At 32.0% G+C, this 19,664-nt stretch overlaps 1 protein-coding gene and 2 long non-coding RNA genes across 4 annotated transcripts in view; 2 read left to right on the forward strand and 1 right to left on the reverse strand.

The window, feature by feature from the left end:
* LOC149903755 (netrin-1-like) overlaps positions 1–9,988 on the forward strand; it is a 118,597-nt gene extending 108,609 nt beyond the window's left edge. The window contains exons 2-7 of one of the 2 annotated variants that reach the window (XM_090107750.1): positions 1,163–1,351; positions 4,604–4,753; positions 4,905–4,974; positions 7,380–7,451; positions 7,926–8,106; positions 8,389–8,520. In XM_090107750.1, coding sequence (XP_089963876.1) covers positions 1,163–1,351; positions 4,604–4,753; positions 4,905–4,974; positions 7,380–7,451; positions 7,926–8,103 — 659 coding nt within the window. In that variant the 3' untranslated portion in view covers positions 8,104–8,106; positions 8,389–8,520. Of the gene's footprint in view, positions 1–1,162; positions 1,352–4,603; positions 4,754–4,904; positions 4,975–7,379; positions 7,452–7,925; positions 8,107–8,388 lie in introns of both variants that reach the window. The other variant, XM_090107749.1, reaches the window with a different exon arrangement.
* The window catches only part of LOC149903740 (uncharacterized), a 336,421-nt gene that overhangs the window by 218,672 nt on the left and 98,085 nt on the right, over positions 1–19,664 (reverse strand). The gene's annotated exons all lie outside the window — the stretch shown is intronic.
* Positions 12,195–13,425, forward strand: LOC149903757 (uncharacterized). Its single transcript, XR_016457315.1, has 2 exons — positions 12,195–12,334; positions 12,824–13,425. It is a non-coding gene; the product is annotated as an uncharacterized LOC149903757 (long non-coding RNA).

The raw sequence follows: 19,664 nt of genomic DNA on the forward strand, positions 1-19,664 counted from the left end.
GTTATGAATAAAAATAACTTTGAATGGTGAAGAATGTCAGGTCAATACTAACACACTTAAAATAAATGAGAAAAAAGTATGACCTTATTTCATGAAATTTAAAAATCGTTTTTAAACAGTATACAATATTCTCTATCTCTCTGCAGAAATTAACTGAAAGCTGATCAGCGATTTTGAGGTGAAAACTGAAAACTGATTAATACAATCATTATCTAATATAAACGAATTTTCGAAGAATAAATTTAATTTTCAGTAAAATAAAATATACACTGTTTAGCGTTCCCTACAAAAAATAACATTTACCACAGCCGAAGCCGCGTGCTAAATACATAACAAATTATATTAAAGTTCCACTTCGGAAATAAAAAGCAAATAAAACGCACTATAAAATGCCACAAACAGTGTAAAATTAAAGCTACAAACAATTTCCATTAAAGCTAATAGAAATTCAAATGAACACGTACAGCTAAGCACTGACATTAGTACTGGGTCTAGATATTAATCGCTTGTGGTGGCGCAACAGTTGGCTAATGTTGCCATATATCTTGCTAGGGTTGCTAGGGAATAGAGGAAATCGTTTGCGCTATTTGTTGTGCATTGAATGTTGTGTAATTGAACATTTTACTCTCACGTACTCATTGAACACAATGAGTACGTGAGAGTAAAATGTTGAAAACGAAATATTAAAATTTTCAGGGTTTGTTGGTATTAAAAAATATATTATGACATGATCAATTGAATTTCATACATTTTATTGTTATAATTTGATAGACGTATAGCCGTATCTTATAAAAAAATAGCTGCAGTTTCGTTCAGTTTTATGTTTTTCGCGCCGTTTTTGTTTTTAGTAAAATCAAAAATCACGTAAAATATGTTACAGGCTAAAATAAACAACATTTTCACATTAAAGTTTATATGTACGGAAGCATTACAAAATGATTGCGTTGCAATGTCCATTACTTCTTTTATCACAAAATGTACTATTATCCTATTAATTTCTCCTTTCCCTTTTTAGTAAAGCCTTAAAACAACTTACAGGCTTAACAGTACACTTAATAGTCTTATTTATAGGTATTTCTTGACATTCTCTCCTCTTTATAAATTTACTGGGCATTATCTTCTATCTACTTCTGCCACAAACTAAACTCAATCTTCATTCCAGAATGCAACTGCAACGGCCACGCACGCCGGTGTCGCTTCAACATGGAGCTATACAAGCTGTCTGGTCGCGCCAGCGGGGGGGTCTGCCTGAAGTGTCGCCACTATACTGCAGGGAGACACTGCCACTACTGCCGAGAGGGGTACTACAGGGATCCTACCAAGCCGATCACGCATAAGAAGGCGTGCAAACGTAAGTAAAGTTAAATGTAAAATGTTAAACGTAAGTAAGTTAAGTTGGTGTAGTAGAATTTAGAAGTAAAGCAGTGTGGGGTAGATTTCAATGTTCAGCCTTGTTGTAATTGAATTTTTTAAAACATTTGACAATCGTGATGCAGCGGCTGGGATGTTTGGCTAGTCTGTACTTAAAGGATTGTATAGAAAAAGCTTTAGGTTTTTGTTTCTTTGTCTGTTACATTCGAACTTAAAAATTACTTGACCGATTATAAGAAATCTTTTAGCATTTCAATTTTTTTACTATACCTTTAAACGATTAGTAATATTATAATACTATTGAATTTCCAAACTCTACATCAGGAAATAAACAATATCGCATTGTGTTAAAAATAATAAATTAATATGGATTATAGCCAGACTCCTTGATACAAACAGCACATAAACGATATCTTAAGATAATTAAACTCTGAAGTTTCTGGAACGAGCGTCTGATGGATTTTAACGGGGATGTTTATGCTGTGAGCTTTGAGAGAGCTTTGCTGGGGTTAAGTTTTGTTAAGTTAATATGGTTAGGATCTGTAGAACTACGTTAACTTTAATATGGGAATGAAGTGATATTGGCATTTAGAAATCAGTCTGTTATCGATTGAGTGATACGAAAGCAGTTTTTCCAGACACTAATAATTTCAAGAATATTGTTTATGATTTGTTTCACTGTCCTGTTTATACAATATCTGGCATGTTTGTATGAATAGTCTGATTTGGTAATTTATTTTTACTTTTCACTCACTTTTTTTGTAAAATGGTAAACTAAATTTTTATGCTTTTGACCAATTCAATATAGTGTTTGTGGTTTATTATACGTTGCCATTCAATCGAACTATTTTCGTTCTCCGAATTTGTTCAATTTATTTTAAATTCCTTCCAAGAAAAGCCGATAACTGCAAGGTCGGTTAACTGTAGCCAATAAAACCCTCACAGTCAGCACTGGCGATGTAACTGGTCCCAAAGGACCGTTTGAAGAACTTCGATTCAGAAAGGTTTTATGGCGAAACTATTCGGTGGCCGCAGGATATTGTGTCTTTTATTTTTAGTGTTTATCGCTCTTGTTCCATGTTCACAGATTAGTTTGGGCTTCTTGTTTCTTCTTGTACTTGTTTATATTGTGATTTTGTGACGCCATTTTGTTGGCGGGATTGAGTTTTGGGATGAAAGGAATATTCGGGGCATGTTGCTTTACTTTTGTCACATATTGCATTTGCGAGTAGGTTTCTATATTGGTCTACTGTTCGCAGATGTATTTGGTCAAGAATTGTATCAATTTAATATCGCGAATGTTAAACGTTCTCTTTAATATTTCCTGATTTCATATGAATGTGTAATATAAAAACAGTAAACGAATTTTGATACATTCAAGCGTTATTTACGTTTCATCGTGAGTATTTATGAAAAATTTCATTACCTTGTTTGTTTTTCGTTTAATATACAATAAAAGTGCATTCATTCATAAAATAAAATGGCCACAAAAATCATTTACGCGCGGCTACAGAGTCAGACGATGGTTTTTACGAGCGTGTCAACAACCCAATAAAAGAGGGGCGGAGGCAAAACTTCCTATGTTTTTGGTGATAAATATAGGCATTTTACGATTTCACCTGTAAATATTTGGACGTGGACGACTTAGTGTTTCATAATATGCTAGTTGGGGTGAGTTTCTTGGTGGATTTTAAACACGACTTAACGTATGAATAGCCTACATATCTTAATACTATTATAAAGGCGAAAGTTTGTATGGATGTTTGTTACTCTTTCACGTAAAAACTACTGAACCGATTACAATGAAATTTAGCACACATATAGAGGGTAACTTGGATTAACACATAGGATAAGTTTTATCCCGGAAATCCCACGGGAACGGGAACTATGCGGGTTTTCCTTTGAAAACGCGGGCGGAAATCTAGTTACAACATAAACAGATACTATATTATGGTGTGAAATAAATACTTAATTCGTATTCAGAAATTTATAATGTAAACTTGTCCTTACATTGTCCAAATTATAGTAAAAATTATAATTTCTTTGCATTAAAGTCATATTCATTAATAATAATCCATTTGCACTTATTTTGTAAGTAACATTCATTACAATGTGTGTAAATTACATTATCATCGTATTCATAAATTAACAATGTAAACTCGCCCTTACATCGTAAGCTACATATTATAATATTATGGAACCAAGTATGAAATTAGCTCTACAATCGCATTTGTAAATTGTCTAAACCTTACATTTAAAGTAATCTACATCACAAAGTTTTAAAATAACATCAATATGTACTCACCCTTACATCATAGCATTATTGAACGGCGCGGCCGGCGTATGAAATTAGCTCTACAGCATTCGTAAATAATCCATGTGAACTGGCCCTTACATCGCTATAACAAAGTACCAGCAAATCCTTACAAAGACGCGGTCTTGTTCACCGGTGGACACATTTCCGCTACATGATCCAGTCTGAACGTGTCCTACGTTAGATAAATAACGGGACAGAAGGTATTACGCGTGCTTTGTGAAATATAAGTGCTGTGGAACTTATTGTTACGTAATTGTTAGCTGTTTTATTTTGATGTGTACTTAGGTATAATAAACGCGGAAGTGGCACTATCCTTCTGTCTGTTTGTTACGCCTTAACCACAAAAACGATTTTGATGAAATTAGGTAAATACATAAATAAATAAATTAAGTAGAATGGGTAGTTGTAAATCATTTGATAAAAACTTTATATTATTCTTATCTTTAATATATTTTTGATACATAGTTTTTGTAACAAAAAAAAACAATCTTTAAGTAAAACATCTAATCACTCGTACATTTATGAGGAACTGCTGTCGCGAAACAAGTTTATATGCTCAGTTATTATCTAATATCACAGACTAATAATAATATACTACGTATACAACTAATATGGATGTTTGTTACTCTTTCACGTAAAAACTACTGAACCGATTACAATGAAATTTAGCACACATATAGAGGGTAACTTGGATTAACACATACGATAGTTTTTATCCCGGAAATCCCACGGGAACTATGCGGGTTTTCCTTTGCAAACGCGGGCGAAGCCGCGGGCGGAAATCTAGTATTACATATATTTACTGCGAAGCAAAGGCCAAACATCACATCTTTCATATAAAATCCCTTCTTTATTCTGCCAATTGCATGTGAATATGTTCATGTAAACTTAAAGTTAAATTTCCTTCCCCTACAGCCTGCGACTGCCACCCAGTAGGCGCGAGTGGCAAGACCTGCAACCAGACGAGCGGCCAGTGTCCCTGCAAGGATGGAGTCACGGGCACCACCTGCAACCGCTGCGCGAAGGGCTATCAGCAGTCGAGGAGCCATATCGCACCTTGTATACGTAAGTCATCCTTACTAATCACTACATAGTATAAAACAAAGTCGCTTTCTCTGTCCCTATGTCCCTTTGTATGTAACAAATCAAATTTTCTTATTTTTCAAAATAATTATTTTTTATCAAACCTTTAATTATAATCAATTTTCCCCTCCAGGTATTCCCCGGGTAGTAACAGCGGTGCAAGCCATGGAGGCGGTGGACGCCGAGCCGGGCCGCGGTAAGTAGTAAGTGGACTTCATTGCACTCCCATACATCACCCTTGGAGTGAACGAGAGTCGAGATTCCAGAACTTTCTAGAACGTTCTAGAATGTTCCAGAATATTCTAGAACGCTTCCATAATGTTCTACAAATTTTACGCATGTATATATGTAGATGTAATGTAATTAACATGTTGGTTATTAAATTAATTTATGAAATATATTTAAGCAGCGAAAAGACATTAAACTGTAATAAATAAATATTGATTGATTGCCTTTAAATTATAGTTCATTAATCATCAATCGTTTGACATAATAGTGCAAAATGTTTTTTTTTAATTAACGTAGAGTTAAATATAAACGTAATATGTATAAGTTTATTTGCACCTATAAAGTAATTTTCAATTAATTTTTTCCTCGTTTTACGTCATGGTAATTACAGATTAGAATTATGATAAATTCAGCCAATCATTTAAATTTATTTCTCTTTAAATTCAAATTTCTTGACTCTCATTCACTCTAATAATGTTATGTCTGCAAACGAATTGTAAAAATTGAACTCATTCTAATTTAAGTTTAGCGTTTGAAGACATGACAAAAGCACTCTGTTACGAAAAATAATTTTGTAGAGAACTGAAAAAAATGGCAATTATTATGAAAACTTTATAAAGTCAAAGCTAGTACCAATATTATTAAATCGCGTCTTCTTTTTTCCATAAAAAAAACGTAATTAAAAAAAATGGAAATTCCAAAAAAAAAACTGTCAGGCTTTTTTAGGAGGATAATCACCCGTTATAAAAATCGTTACGTACATCGAGTACGTAAATAAATTAATTCAACGCTTGTCTTGATAGATTATGATCTTCAAAAACTTGTCCCATTAAACGCGGCTATATCAATCATATTAACATAATATGAGTTACAAAATATTGATTGATACGTCCGGAATAATATCTTCACGGCAATTAGTTATAAATCTGCTTTATTGCATTATTTATAACTTTCACAATAAAATGAATTGCACCTGACAAACGAGGGTTCGATTGGCTCGACTGTGGAGCAAAAGGAGGGTAATGATTAACTGTATATATGTTGAGTGATTATGTTGGGAACAATATAATCAATTCATTATATTATGTGCCAAAGTATCTTGATCAGCCAGTCACGTCATTATTTAAGGCGCTTTCTAAAGAAAATTGAATTTGCAAAGACATAATTTTGCGAATTTTGTTTTTGGATATCATCTTGTCACCAAATAGGTAGTTTGTCAAAGCACTTGTGTAGGCAAATAGAGAATTAAAGCCTTAGAAGGCGCTTTTAAAATAATAACTACTAATAAAGCCTCATCCCACTAAAATATCATTTTCTATGTAGAGCTTTCTATTAGGGAGAAACAGTAAGTTAGTTTCAAAGAATAGTCGCGTTTTGGTCTACTCTCAATCCCTTATTTCATACTGATACGCCATTTTTTAAATTAGTTAACCACCAACAGAAAATATAATTATAATTTTAATTTCATATTCCTAACAGAGTGCTTATTGACTGAATCCAGTCTCACAGTAAATTTATTTGCAATTGATGTAAATCCTGCATTGAACCCCGTGCTGACGTTTTCTTTCAGGCTTATTTTTTATTCATCGTCATACCATATTCATACCTTTTTGTTTTCCTTATATTTGTGTCAAGTGCTATGAGACGAGGTAAAGACTTTCTGTATGTTGCATGCGAATATTTTTTTAAACTGTTTTCATTAGAAATGTTTATGATAATGTAGTTTTTCTTTATAAGGTAATATATATTAGATCACTTTAGTAAATGTGCTATTTTATAAGTATTTAAATTATTTTCATTTTAAATGAAAAGTTTTAACTTGAAATTTTTTTACTCAAGGTATAAATGTATTTGAATAATAAGAAATTGTGGCATTATTATGAGTTTCATTGTAACGCAAAATATATCGTATTCATCGCTATGTGATTTTCTCATACAAGTCTTATTACCTATAAGCCAATAAACAATAATGGCTGAACTAATTTTATGTTCTTCATTTGTGTGATTTGTCTCAAACGTCGTCAAAACAACCATAAAATTCAGGAAAAGTATTTATGATACTATTTTATGGGCCAATACGAATTTCGCCATGTTAGCTAGTTTTAATGACAATAAAGAAAGAAAAAGCATTTATTTAATGACAAGAATGCTACATCAAACATAAAACATTGCATGTGTAGATTGTTCCACCAATAATCATTGTGTTGATGGTATATAGTTGCAATAAAATGTGTGGAACATACCAAACGTTTGGAATGTGTGGAACATACCAAACGTTTGGAATGTGTGGAACATACCATACTTTTGGTATGTGTGGAACATATTATATACGTTTGGAATGTGTGGCACATGTCATACTGACTTGCTATGTGTTGGACAGCGGAGCAGTGCGGCCGGTGTCGCGCCGGCGCGAGAACGCTAAGTCTCAACAAGTTTTGCAGCCGAGATTACGGTAAGTTTGCAGTCTTGAGAGAGTATTTAACGGGTGAGATTTTATTTATAGATTCATTTCTGTTTCAAATAAACGCTAAAACTGTTTCATAACGTACAGCATCTTTAGGGATCATATTGGAAGGATAGTGTTGTCGTTAAAATAAAATTATTGTTAATTTTTCAAATGATTTAATCGTGGAAAAGTGTAATTTAAAACCTTTTTTATATTTATAATATCATCTCTCGTCAAATATTTGTAACATTTGACTTCTATGGATCTTAAAAACTGGGTTCAAATAAAAGAGATTTTAGGGAGTAAAGAAACAGTATTTATTAACAAAATAGTTCAATAACTTTCATAAATAAAATCGTATTAACAACCTGACATTCTACAACATATTTTAATCTCGATAAGAATTGTAGAATGTTCCAGAATCACAAATTCTGGAACGTTCCAATCTCAACCTAATCTGGAACATTCCGCACATTGCAGTCATAATGGGTCGGGTGGTCGCGCGCGAGGCGGCGGGCGGCGACGGCTGGGTGCGGCTGGCGCTGAGCGTGCAGGCGGTGTACAAGCGCGCGCCGCGGAGCCGCCTGCGAAGAGGCCAGGCCGCCCTCTACGTACGCGCCATCGATCTCGCGTGCAAGTGCCCCAAGATCAAAATTAATAAGTACGTATATTAAAATGATCTGTATTACTGTAGAGTCACTTAGTTGACCCAGTCAAATTCACCTGTAATCTAACTTTTGTATATTCGATTTGAACATCATTATATTTTCCATATGTAAAAGTGAGACTATAGGTTACAAGAAGCAGAAAAGAGAAACATGACAAAGGGAAGATATAATATAAGGAATTAAAAAAAATACCCCTTTACCTGGTCGAAAGCCAGGACATTCACAAGTTTTCATCATAAACTTACAAAATGTGAATCTGATTCGTCTTTTCACAGGTCCTACCTAATCCTAGGAGTGGAAAAAGAGGGCGCGTCTTCAGGTTTCCCGGGCTTAACGGTTGGAGAGAGGACATTGCTTCTGGAATGGCGGGACGACTGGCACCGGCGCATTCGGCGCCTCCAGAGACGCGCTGTCAACTGTCATTAGCCGACGCCATCTTGGATTTAAAAAAGTTGCCGCAACGCAGAGGTCTCGCGATATACAGCCTATAAAATCGAATGTTGAATGGTTCCGTCTATGTTCCGTGCAAATGTTTAACTGCCATTACGCTGTCTAATGAGAAATAGTTCACCTAGTCGTTTGTAAGATTTAATAATAGATCGATATAAATGTCTAGTTGTCTTTCGCTTAATATCAATTTAACTCGATTTTTTAGGTGTGACAATATTGTCCATTTCTTGTCTTAATTTATACCAAAAAGTTATTCTTTTCCCTTCCTAGGATTTCGTTATCACTATTCAATTGTCTACATAGTTGTTTAATTTATAGCTGTTAATTGTAACTATGTTCATGATTGTAAAACAAGTGAGTTTTAAGATTATTTATTGATTAAATAATATAGATTCTAGGGCTAAAGTTTCGTTCCAATTCATGCATTTTGTATAATTGTTATTTTATATTGAAATGCGTATGTTAATATTGTTTTAGGTACTGACAACTTAGGCGCTTGACGTTAAATTTATGGCGCGTTTTTTGACATTTTGAATGTATAATATAGAGTATAAGTTTTGAAAATAATTCATATCCACAGATAGTCATAATGTTTTAACGTACCTCATTTATTAAGTACATTATATTTAAGATTAGACTAATTTACGTATTAGGTATTCTATTGCCGACTTCCTTTAATTTATTTAATTTGAACCGTATCTTTCTTGCCAAAGTAACTTAATGCTCTGAGTACTTATTTTTCTTTCTCATAAAATTTCTTAACACGATTATTTTAACGCCTCAAAATGTATTGTACAGTATTATTAGCTTTACTAAAATAGAATTATAAAAACTTACCTTTTGAAAACATTTTATTAGGAAATAACAATATTATGACGAGACGACATAAAAGAGATTATTATACCATTACATCGGTAAAAATCTCGTTTTCAATTGACGTGTTATTTTTTTTTTATTCCCCCACAGACTCTTGATTTGCCCATAGACTATAATAGAAGTACACTCGAGTAATCATGTACAATTGAGCCGTCAAAGATCTAGGTACAGTTACATGCACAATGCAACAAATCATCTTGACGGTTGAACAATTTACAATTATCTATTGTTGGTGAATCGCTGTGGTCGAATACACTTAGCCCTGTGAGTATTCAAAGCGAAGATTTTGCAAGCGATATGTAATCAAAAATGTAGTTAATTTTTTGTACCTTTTCATTTTTCGTGTGATTGCGCTATAAGTATGTGCCAAATTTACTTAAAATTTTTTCAATGTTTTTCATATAAAATTATTCATTAAATCAGTGTGCCCGTGATCACGCTTGATGTAAAGAGCGTTTTAAATTCGGGGTACAGATTTAAATTCTTCATTATGTATATATTTTTCTAAATGTCAAATAAAGAAGAAAACAATTTTCTTCTGATCAGTAACAATAATAGACTGGGGTAGATCCCTTTAAAAATAATAAAAAGTGCAAAAAAATCGCAGTCGGATGAAACCCATTAGAAAAGGAGGGGAATATGATGAAAATAAAAGGAAAAATAAATTACGGTCAATCCGAGTTCGGGAAGTGGGAGGGGGGAGCTTTTAAGAGAAAAAAATGGTTTCTCTTGATTTCCGACAAAACTATAAGTCCTACGGAAAAAAGTTCAATGGCAAAGTTGTAGGTAATAAAAATATCTACAACTATTGTATTTACAATGTTTTCACATAACCTCAAAATCTAGGTGAAAAATTAAAAAAACCAAGTTTTTGGTTTTTTATTTTTATCTACTTCAAAATTTATTTTTTTTCTTCGAAATTTGGTGGAAACTTACTTTATTATGTCCCAAATACACTGTAATTTATTTGATTGAAAATATTTATTTTTGCACCTTATTTTGAATTAATACCAAAAAAACAACCTAATTTTCAATCGAAAAGTCACCCGTCAAAATATCAGCTTTTTTCAAAAACTTGGGGTGCCTTTTATTCATTGAAATCTCTACTTTCATATGGTGTAAAAAAAAATAAACACCACCATAGTAAATGTTCTCAGGAAATGCATACAAACAGCGTGATAATGAGCTTTTACTAAATCAGGCACACTTCTCGAACTCTATATCTTCCCTTGTATCGGCTTTTCGGTAATATTTCGAAAGAAAAAAAATTATCTGTTCTAAGTATAATATTTTACAGCATATTCAAAAGCAAAATGATGCCGATAAAAACATTTCAGGTAGTTTGAGAAGTGTGCCTGATTTAGTAAAAGCTCATTTTCACACTGTTTGTATGCATTTCCTGAGAACATTTACTATGGTGGTGTTTATTTTTTTTACACCATATGAAAGTAGAGATTTCAATGAATAAAAAGCTTTCCAAGTTTTTGAAAAAAGCTGATATTTTGACGGGTGACTTTTCGATTGAAAATTAGGTTGTTTTTTTGGTATTCATTCAAAATAAGGCGAAAAAATAAATATTTTCAATCAAATAAATTACAGTGTATTTGAGACATAATAAAGTAAGTTTCCACCAAATTTCGTAGAAAAATAATAAATTTTGAAGTAGATAAAAATAAAAAACCAAAAACTTGGTTTTTTGAATCTTTCACCTAAATTTTGAGGTTATGTGAAAAAATTGTAAATACAAAAGTTGTAGTTCTTTTTATTACCTACAACATGGCCATTGAACTTTTTTCCGTAGGACTTGTAGTTTTGTCGGAAATCAAGAGAAACCATTTTTTTCTCTTAAAAGCTCCCCCCTCCCGCTTCCCAAACTCGGATTGACCGTAATTTATTTTTCCTTTTATTTTCATCATATTCCCCTCCTTTTCTAATGGGTTTCATCCGACTGCGATTTTTTTTTGTTTCAAAAATTATCTTCTCTAGTCTATAAACATGTTAAAATTTGTCGTCTTGTTTGTCACTTATCTATTCTGCAACTTTTTCCAAACTCTATCTTATAACTCTTCCTGGAACACAATCTTTAGCAGTAAGTACACATCGTGGCTAGCAGAAACAATAAATAAAATTATGCGTATAATCTGGCGCATAAATCACACAAATTTATTCATTGTATGCTTTTCCCGTCATAATATACGGCTTCTCGGACATATAACCAAGCAGGGAAAATTTTATGTGTTTTTATAAGTGGCCATCAATGACTCTATTATACTAGGTGGCCATTATTATTATTTACTCTATGCTTTATCTATGGTTAACATAAAAAAAAATAATTTGTTTTCAAAGGGTATTTAATATTTATATAGATATCATGGAACTATAGTCATACTGGAACCCAAACTCCTAAGAATAAATAAAAAACTGATAGAATGACCGCAAGTAACCCCTGTTTACCCCATAGGGTAGCCAGCGTGATTGTAAATTTTTCCCCTATTGACGTGCATTAAAAAATCGACTGTCAGTAATAATAGTCTATATGACATAAATCATTAATAAAATCCGCTAAAAAAATGAAATTTAAACGAGATTCATGCAGGTTTGCTTTTCCATTGAAATAACAAAGGTTTACAACTTTTAAAATGGACTGCTTATCGAACACGCTCATAATTTTTTTCCCATATTTTGAATTATGTTATGAAAATCGTTGCGCGGCAGCCCCAATTCTAGGTGTCAAATAATGTTTACTGCAAAATGGCGGATGTTTAGGTTCATTTCGTGAGTTTGTTCTTGTATTTTGGAATTATTCTGAGCCAAAATTAATAGAAATGGTTGTAAATATATTGTGCGCGGTTGCAAAAGTGAATGGCATCCAGGATGTGATATTATATTTCATTCGTAAGTACAAAAAACCATGCATAAACTACGCTTCATGTAAAATTGTAGTTTAGTAATATTTCTACTTTAATTGTTGTTAAATCTGGAATAATAGATCGAAGTTGTGATTATAATGTTAATTTTGATTAGGTTTTTTCCATTTAACATCGTTATTTGCTTATTATTAAATGTTTCATGATTGTAATAAATATTAGACTAGGGTGTCCATACTTTATAAAATTGTGTACATATATTTCGGTATGGTATTTTATATGAGGAGAAGTCTTTCTCCACTTGAGTTAGTTCAATTGGCGTGAAAGTTAATGGTATAAAAACGTTGTTTACTACTTTTATATAATGATATATTGTAAAATCAAAAACTCAAAGTACATACATATATGGTACCTACTGAAATAGAAGCACAAGACAACAGCACAAATTTTGTGTTATCTGTATCTAAATTACATTTTTTTTTTATATTTTGCAAATAATCTTCTTTTCTCTTTACAGGTTTCCGTCCAATCTAGCGGAACGTAATACATGGCTAAATACCTATAGTAGAATTAAAAATATCCTGTTTTGAAAAAGTGAAGATATGCAACATTCATTTTAAACCCGCACTTGGCCAGTGTGGTGGATGTGGCTGTAACCTCATAGGAGGCCATGTCCCAGCAGTGGGAACGTAATATATACGTTACGGGAAATAAAATGTATGGGAGGGTTTAAAGTTACATTTTTAGATATTTCTTGTTATATTTAAAAAAAGTTATTATTGTTATTTTACTCATTAGGTAAAGTATCATATCAGTATCATATCGATATCAGTTTAAAGTTTTTTGATACCTGCAATAGTTACGGAATAATCACCTGTGCACACTTAACGATTACACCCTGAATATATTATATTTTGTTTTTTATTGTATGATAGGGAAGCGCTAGACCACGATCTCATATTTCAAGTACTCTTAAAACTATTTAAATACTTAAGGGTATGGAATGATAAAAATATTTTCAGTGAACCGATTTCGTTACTTTTTATTGTTATTATCTTATAATTTGCAAATTTGTAAAGGCAGTTGGCATTGTAATGATAAATAAATATTATAAAAACACATTGATATTTTACTTCATTAATTCCTCAAATGACTGGACGTAACGCCAAATTATACAGCAAAATGTTGTCATAATTTATAGCGGTCCTGTGTTCTGAAGATGCAAGACGGAAGACGCAAACATGAAAAAACGCTGAAAGGAACATTACAATTTTCCAATGTTAAATACTTGAACATCTATTTTTTATCTATTTGCAAAAATTCTACAGTAACTATATTAGAATAATAAATGCAATTACGTAATTTATTTCCGCCGTAAATCATCAACCATCAATCAATCAATAAATATAAAACTCTCCCGTTAATTAGTGACTGACAGACAACGCACAGCCTAAAATCACTGGACCTAAAGACATGAAATTTGGCACACTCTGTATATCTAGAGTATCCTAAAGGTGCACTTAGAAAGGCTATTCCGAAATCCCCACGGGATAAATGGGATTTTATGTTTTATGACTTCAACGAGGACGAAGTCGCGGGCAAAATCTAGTATTATAGTAAAATTTTAATACGAATAAAATTGATGTATCCGTTATTTTTTTCCTTAATATCCTGAATTTTTTACATTTATACTCACCCCACGGAAATATAGACATACTATATATATTATGACTCACCGTAACTAGAAAGAGACGGAGGGGAAACGATAAGATTCAAGGTCAAATTTTTTGACTTTACTTTTTCTTAGGGAGTGTGGGTTCCATACGTAGTATATATAGTTCCATGATAGATATCGTATTTAAATGACTTAGAATCGCTTGAACGTAATATGGATTGTAAAAAGTGTATTTAGTTTGTAGAACGATTTAATAATCCATTTCTAGTAATGCATATCTTTAGATTTCTTACGTCAAATTAATTTTACGCGCCAATCATTTTTTTTACATTTTAGGCTCTGCCTTTACTATATTTTTTTTTGTGAACCAGATTGTTTTATTTATCAGTTTTTTTTCAATTGTAGTATTTATGCTTACGTCTCCGTTACAAAAAAAATATTTTTGTAGTAATTTTGGCGCGTAAAATGAAGTTATATGATTGAATAGAATCGTGATGTTTTTAATAGATGGGTGTAATATGTGAATATGTAATCTAATTCTTTTTATATCATTACAATAGACTTATTAGTACTTAACAGGCAAAAATAAACAGGAAATTATATGGGTGACTGTATGGATAAATTATAATAAATTCGAAAAGTACAATATTTACACGCACAAAATCGCAAAATTCTCAAATATCTGATAATTATGGCCTAATTGATTTAATTCTTGAAAAAAATTGATTAACATTTTTTCTAACGCTTAATTCGTAAAATTTGTAGGTTATAATTTATGTAAGAATGTCAATTGAATTTAAGGTAATTTTGGCGGGAATTTTTAGACAGATCATACACAATTCACAGTTTATAAATAATTCGTATTCGTATTACAGATAAAAATCATATCAAAAAATACAAGTTTTATTTAGAGTTTAAGAAAATGGGTTCAATAAAAAAGAATTGCTTTTATTTCGTGATTATTCTAAATTATGTTTTTAAAATATTATGGTCTGTCTTTAAAACGTATTACGCCGTGTAATAGCAATGAACTTGTGTTTTATTATACCCTCCTCCTGTGATGTAATAAATGTTATTGGTTATATTTATTTAAAATAAAGTACATTAATATACTTAATTTAGTGTTTTCATTTCATTTACCCCGTTAGGTACTGATATTTATTTATTAAGTTTTCGATAGTCTGATATTAGTTGTTTATTAATTTTCACCCCTTATTTAATCTTATAATAATTGATACCTATATTTAAAAAAGTGCTCATATTTTTCATTCGTGGTTTTTACTTTTATTATCTTCAAGGCATTTTTCATCAAAATCGATTTTGAAGTTTCTCCCTTTCAAACAAACGGAGCAACGGGTAAAACCACAGCTAGTTAGACATACAAACGTACACACAGACTTATTCATATTAACATGAATAAACATCAAAGCAAGGGAAATAAATCAAAAAGGCCGGATATAAATAATGCTGCAAACACATAATAATGTCCGAACAACGATAGCGGATACTAGGTACTGATTTCCCCCGGGTCTCCGCCCTTAATAATTCAGCTCACATCCACACTTATTGTGAGCAAAAATACATGTATAGGAAACAATAATTAAATTATGTTTATTGGAATGTAACGAATTTTTTTATGATTATTCAAATGTAGGAAATAATTTTACAATGATGTTATAATTTATGTGTAGTTTATACTTACCTACTCAAAAAAATTAAGAGTCAAATGCTCAACATTGATTTTCTTAATAATTAAAAAAATATGTAATTGTACCATTAGGCATTAAAGCAAGATTTATTAAGTTACTAGATTTCCGCCCGCGGCTTCGCCCGCGTTTTCAAAGGAAAACCCGCATTGTTCCCGTTCCCGTGGGATTTCCGGGATAAAACCTATCCTATGTGTTAATCCAAGTTACCCTCTATATGTGTGCTAAATTTCATTGTAATCGGTTCAATAGTTTTTACGTGAAAGAGTAACAAACATCCATACATCCATACATCCAAACAAACTTTCGCCTTTATAATAGTATTAAGAGATTAAGATTAAGATATACATATAAGCTTTTGATAACTCTCAATTTGCAAATAAATAACGTGGTGGCCCATTTTCTTTCGAGTGGGATAGAGGGGCACATGGAATTGTAAATCTATACTAATATTATAAAGCTGAAGAATTTGTTTGAACGCGCTAATTTCAGGAACTACTGGGCGCGTAGACAAAGTAACAATTAAAAAACGATAACGAAGTTAGAAAAGGAAAAATGTATGGGATTGACATTAGATAGACCACGTGATCTAACGCGGCGTATGTCAATCCCATACATTTTTGCCTTTTCTAACTTCGTCATCGTTTTTTAATTGTTACTTTGTCTAAGGCCCCTGGTCTGGTTTGAAAAATTCTTTCGGTGCCCATATATCGAGGAAGGCTATAGGCTATAATATCATCATGCTAAGACCAACAGGAGCGGAGCAATTCGGATGAAACCGCGGAGCACAGCTATTCCATCATAAACGCAGGCAAGATAGCGATACAGCTAGTTCCATATAGACATTTCTTGATAACTCAACAGATATTTTCACAGGTTCCATAATAAAATAAATATATTTTAATGGGCCGCTGGATAGATCGATCTAACTACAGTTCAATGTTCCCTTCGCGATTGTATTGCGATTTACTAAGGCTATGTATGAACTGACGACTTAAATTTAATTCAAAAATAACATACATACATAAAATAACATAATAAGAGTAAAATTTGTTATACAATATGTGAAACCCAAGTCAATGGAGATATGTAATATGGGTCAACCTTGTTATTCTATTCAAATAGATAATTCAATTAAAATCAATATTATTAATAAAGAACGTTGAAATTGGTTTAAATTTAATATCCAGAACTGAAGCATCCAAACATTTTAAATGCTTGATAACTGAACAAATTTTAGATATACTAAATGTTCTCGCACTATAGAATTTTCAAACAAATCCTGAAATTAATGAAAGTACATTATACATAAACACAATTTCTATTACACAGTTGTCTATTCTTTAGTATTTTCACATGCGAGTGTCCCTACAGGTCTACAAATACATAGTAGGTATGACTCTACGCTTCCACATTACGGCAGCGATTTTTAATCGCATACGACGTAAAATCGCTCGACGTAATCCGCCTTAGATAAACTTGAACTCAAATATAAATCCGGTAACAATAGCCCGTAATAACTTACCTCTGTTGAAATATAATACACATTTTAATAAGTCCATTGTTACATAAATGTTGTGTGTATACACGGCAGTTGGTTAATAACACGACAATCTTTAGTCAATTAATAGAGAAAAGTGTTTAAAAAATGATTTTTCACAATGTTATTTATTTATATATTCTAAGTGTAACATTGGGAAGTACATACATAGGATATTTTATTGTGCCGTGTTGTAGGTAAGATCTGTACCACAGAATATAATATAAAAGAACTAAGTACCTGTACTACATTAAGTACGTACCTAGTCATAATAATTTTAGAATTAATATGTAATAATAATAGAAGTGTCTTATAGTGACTCAAAGCAATATTATCTCTACCAAACATCTATATTGTACTTTCTGTCTGTTTCCACCTTAATCTGGCAAAGCTGGACCATTATCTTCCGCAACGAATGTCTTCACTGATTGCATCATGTTTGATGTAGACGTAAGGTACATACCTAAAAAATGTCAACTTAAATCTTGTAAACTGTTCTAGCTGAACGCCACCTATTCATAGCTCATTGTCATTCATCAAATTTCTAGAAAAATAATCAAATGGTTTTTAATATAAATAAATATATTTTTGCAAATATCACCAGCCTCTCTTAGATACTTAAAAGTACTAACTACAAAGTAATCCGTTTTTAGCCAACTTCCCTTATAAGTTATACCGTAGCTTATATGAGCCTTATTATGTAGATAACATTCTTTATATTAACAAGTAATACTGTATTTAAACACGCGTTTAAATGCCTTGATGTATATTTAAGAGATTTATTACAGTATCATGAAACAAACCAATATATCCTTGATTGCAATCTATAATATTATTGCAACTAAAAATACACATATCGGAAAACGTAAGTGTTCAATTTCACAATTAAACTGAGTTGTTTTCAAAACATTAGAAACAATTTCACGCTTCCTTCAAAGGTCGATAACGCGATATCGCATAAAAACACGCCATTGTGTTTTATACATTTCATTGCGAAAAACTTTCAAGCACAAAGTTCACTTACAAGTTACAACTATTTTGTTATTGCCCTGCCCTAGCTTTAATGCTGTTTCACTTTTCTTAGCTTCTCAAACATGGTAAACGGTTCGAGAAGAGTCTGAATGCTATTGTAGGCTATATTTTCAACATAACTTTAAACACAACTAGGTCATCGTGTGCTGTAAATAGTTCGTAGAGGATTTGACAAAACCTTAATGTAATGTTTATTAATCCATTTAATATGATCTAAATTAATATTATAAAGGAAAGATTTGTTTGATTTTTAGTTTGTATTGATTAAGCTCTAAAAGTACTGGACAGATTTTAATGATTTTTGCTACATAATTATGTTATGCTACATAATTGTGTCAGCTTTTGTTTTTATCCTGGGTCAGCCCGGACGGACCCGGGACGAGCGGCTAGTAGGTAATAATTGATTTATATTGCTTCAAATGCATCTAGCAGTTTCTTATATGTTAGAGTTAGAAATAAAATTACAAATATTAAAATGTAAATAATATCAATGATTATTCAATCAATTCTGATTGCATTCCGATTGTCTTCATTACAATTGAGTAGTTGCAATTGAAACTATTGATGCATACATACTTAACCGCCTGGCCTTCGATAGTCGGCATGTTGTTACACATTGTTGTACAGGATGGGAGGGCTAAAGAGAAAAACAAATGTATCTGTACTAATATTATAAAGCTGAAGAGTTTGTTTGTTTGTTTGAACGCGCTAATCTCAGGAACTACTGGTCCGATTTGAAAAATTCTTTCGGTGTTAGATAGCACATTTATCGAGGAAGGTAGGCTATATATCATCACGCTAAGACAGGAGCGGAACCATGCGGGTGAAACCGCAGCTCGCATTTAGTTTATAATATAAGGATTTGTTGGCTTCCTACTAAATATATAATATAAATATTATACCTAGGCACCTACTAATATTTCTTACTAATTAGACACTAAGAGATATGTTTTTGCAATAATAAATTATACATATATACATTTATTTGCTTCTTCTTATGGCGGCTCTTCATTCGTGCTGTGAATTAAACAATAAATAAAAGTACACTTACCTACCTGAAGTTATTCTCAGTAACTTAAACTAAAAATAGCTTGAATAATCCGAAATATAAATGTACTAAAATAATACGTTCGATTTAGTTATGTTTTTATTAAAAAAAAAAAGAATTAGAAATAAGCTATAAAATTAGCGAGAATTGATTAGTTCCTCACTCTCATAGCAAATTGTTTATCATTGCAATACGCCCTGCAATTGTAGTATTACTATCATTAGAACAATAGGAAACAGCGAATCGATCACTATAATCCTGTAAACTGGCAACAATGGAGTAATTTAAATTCGCACGAGGACATTAATCACGGCGGCTCGAAGAAATGGCGCGAACGAGCGAACTAGATAATACGTC

The sequence above is a fragment of the Colias eurytheme genome, chromosome 12, assembly GCF_061535395.1.
Source record: "Colias eurytheme isolate Ceu_HAF_F1 chromosome 12, ilColEury1 Martin Lab GWU primary, whole genome shotgun sequence".
Lineage (NCBI taxonomy): Eukaryota > Metazoa > Arthropoda > Insecta > Lepidoptera > Pieridae > Colias > Colias eurytheme.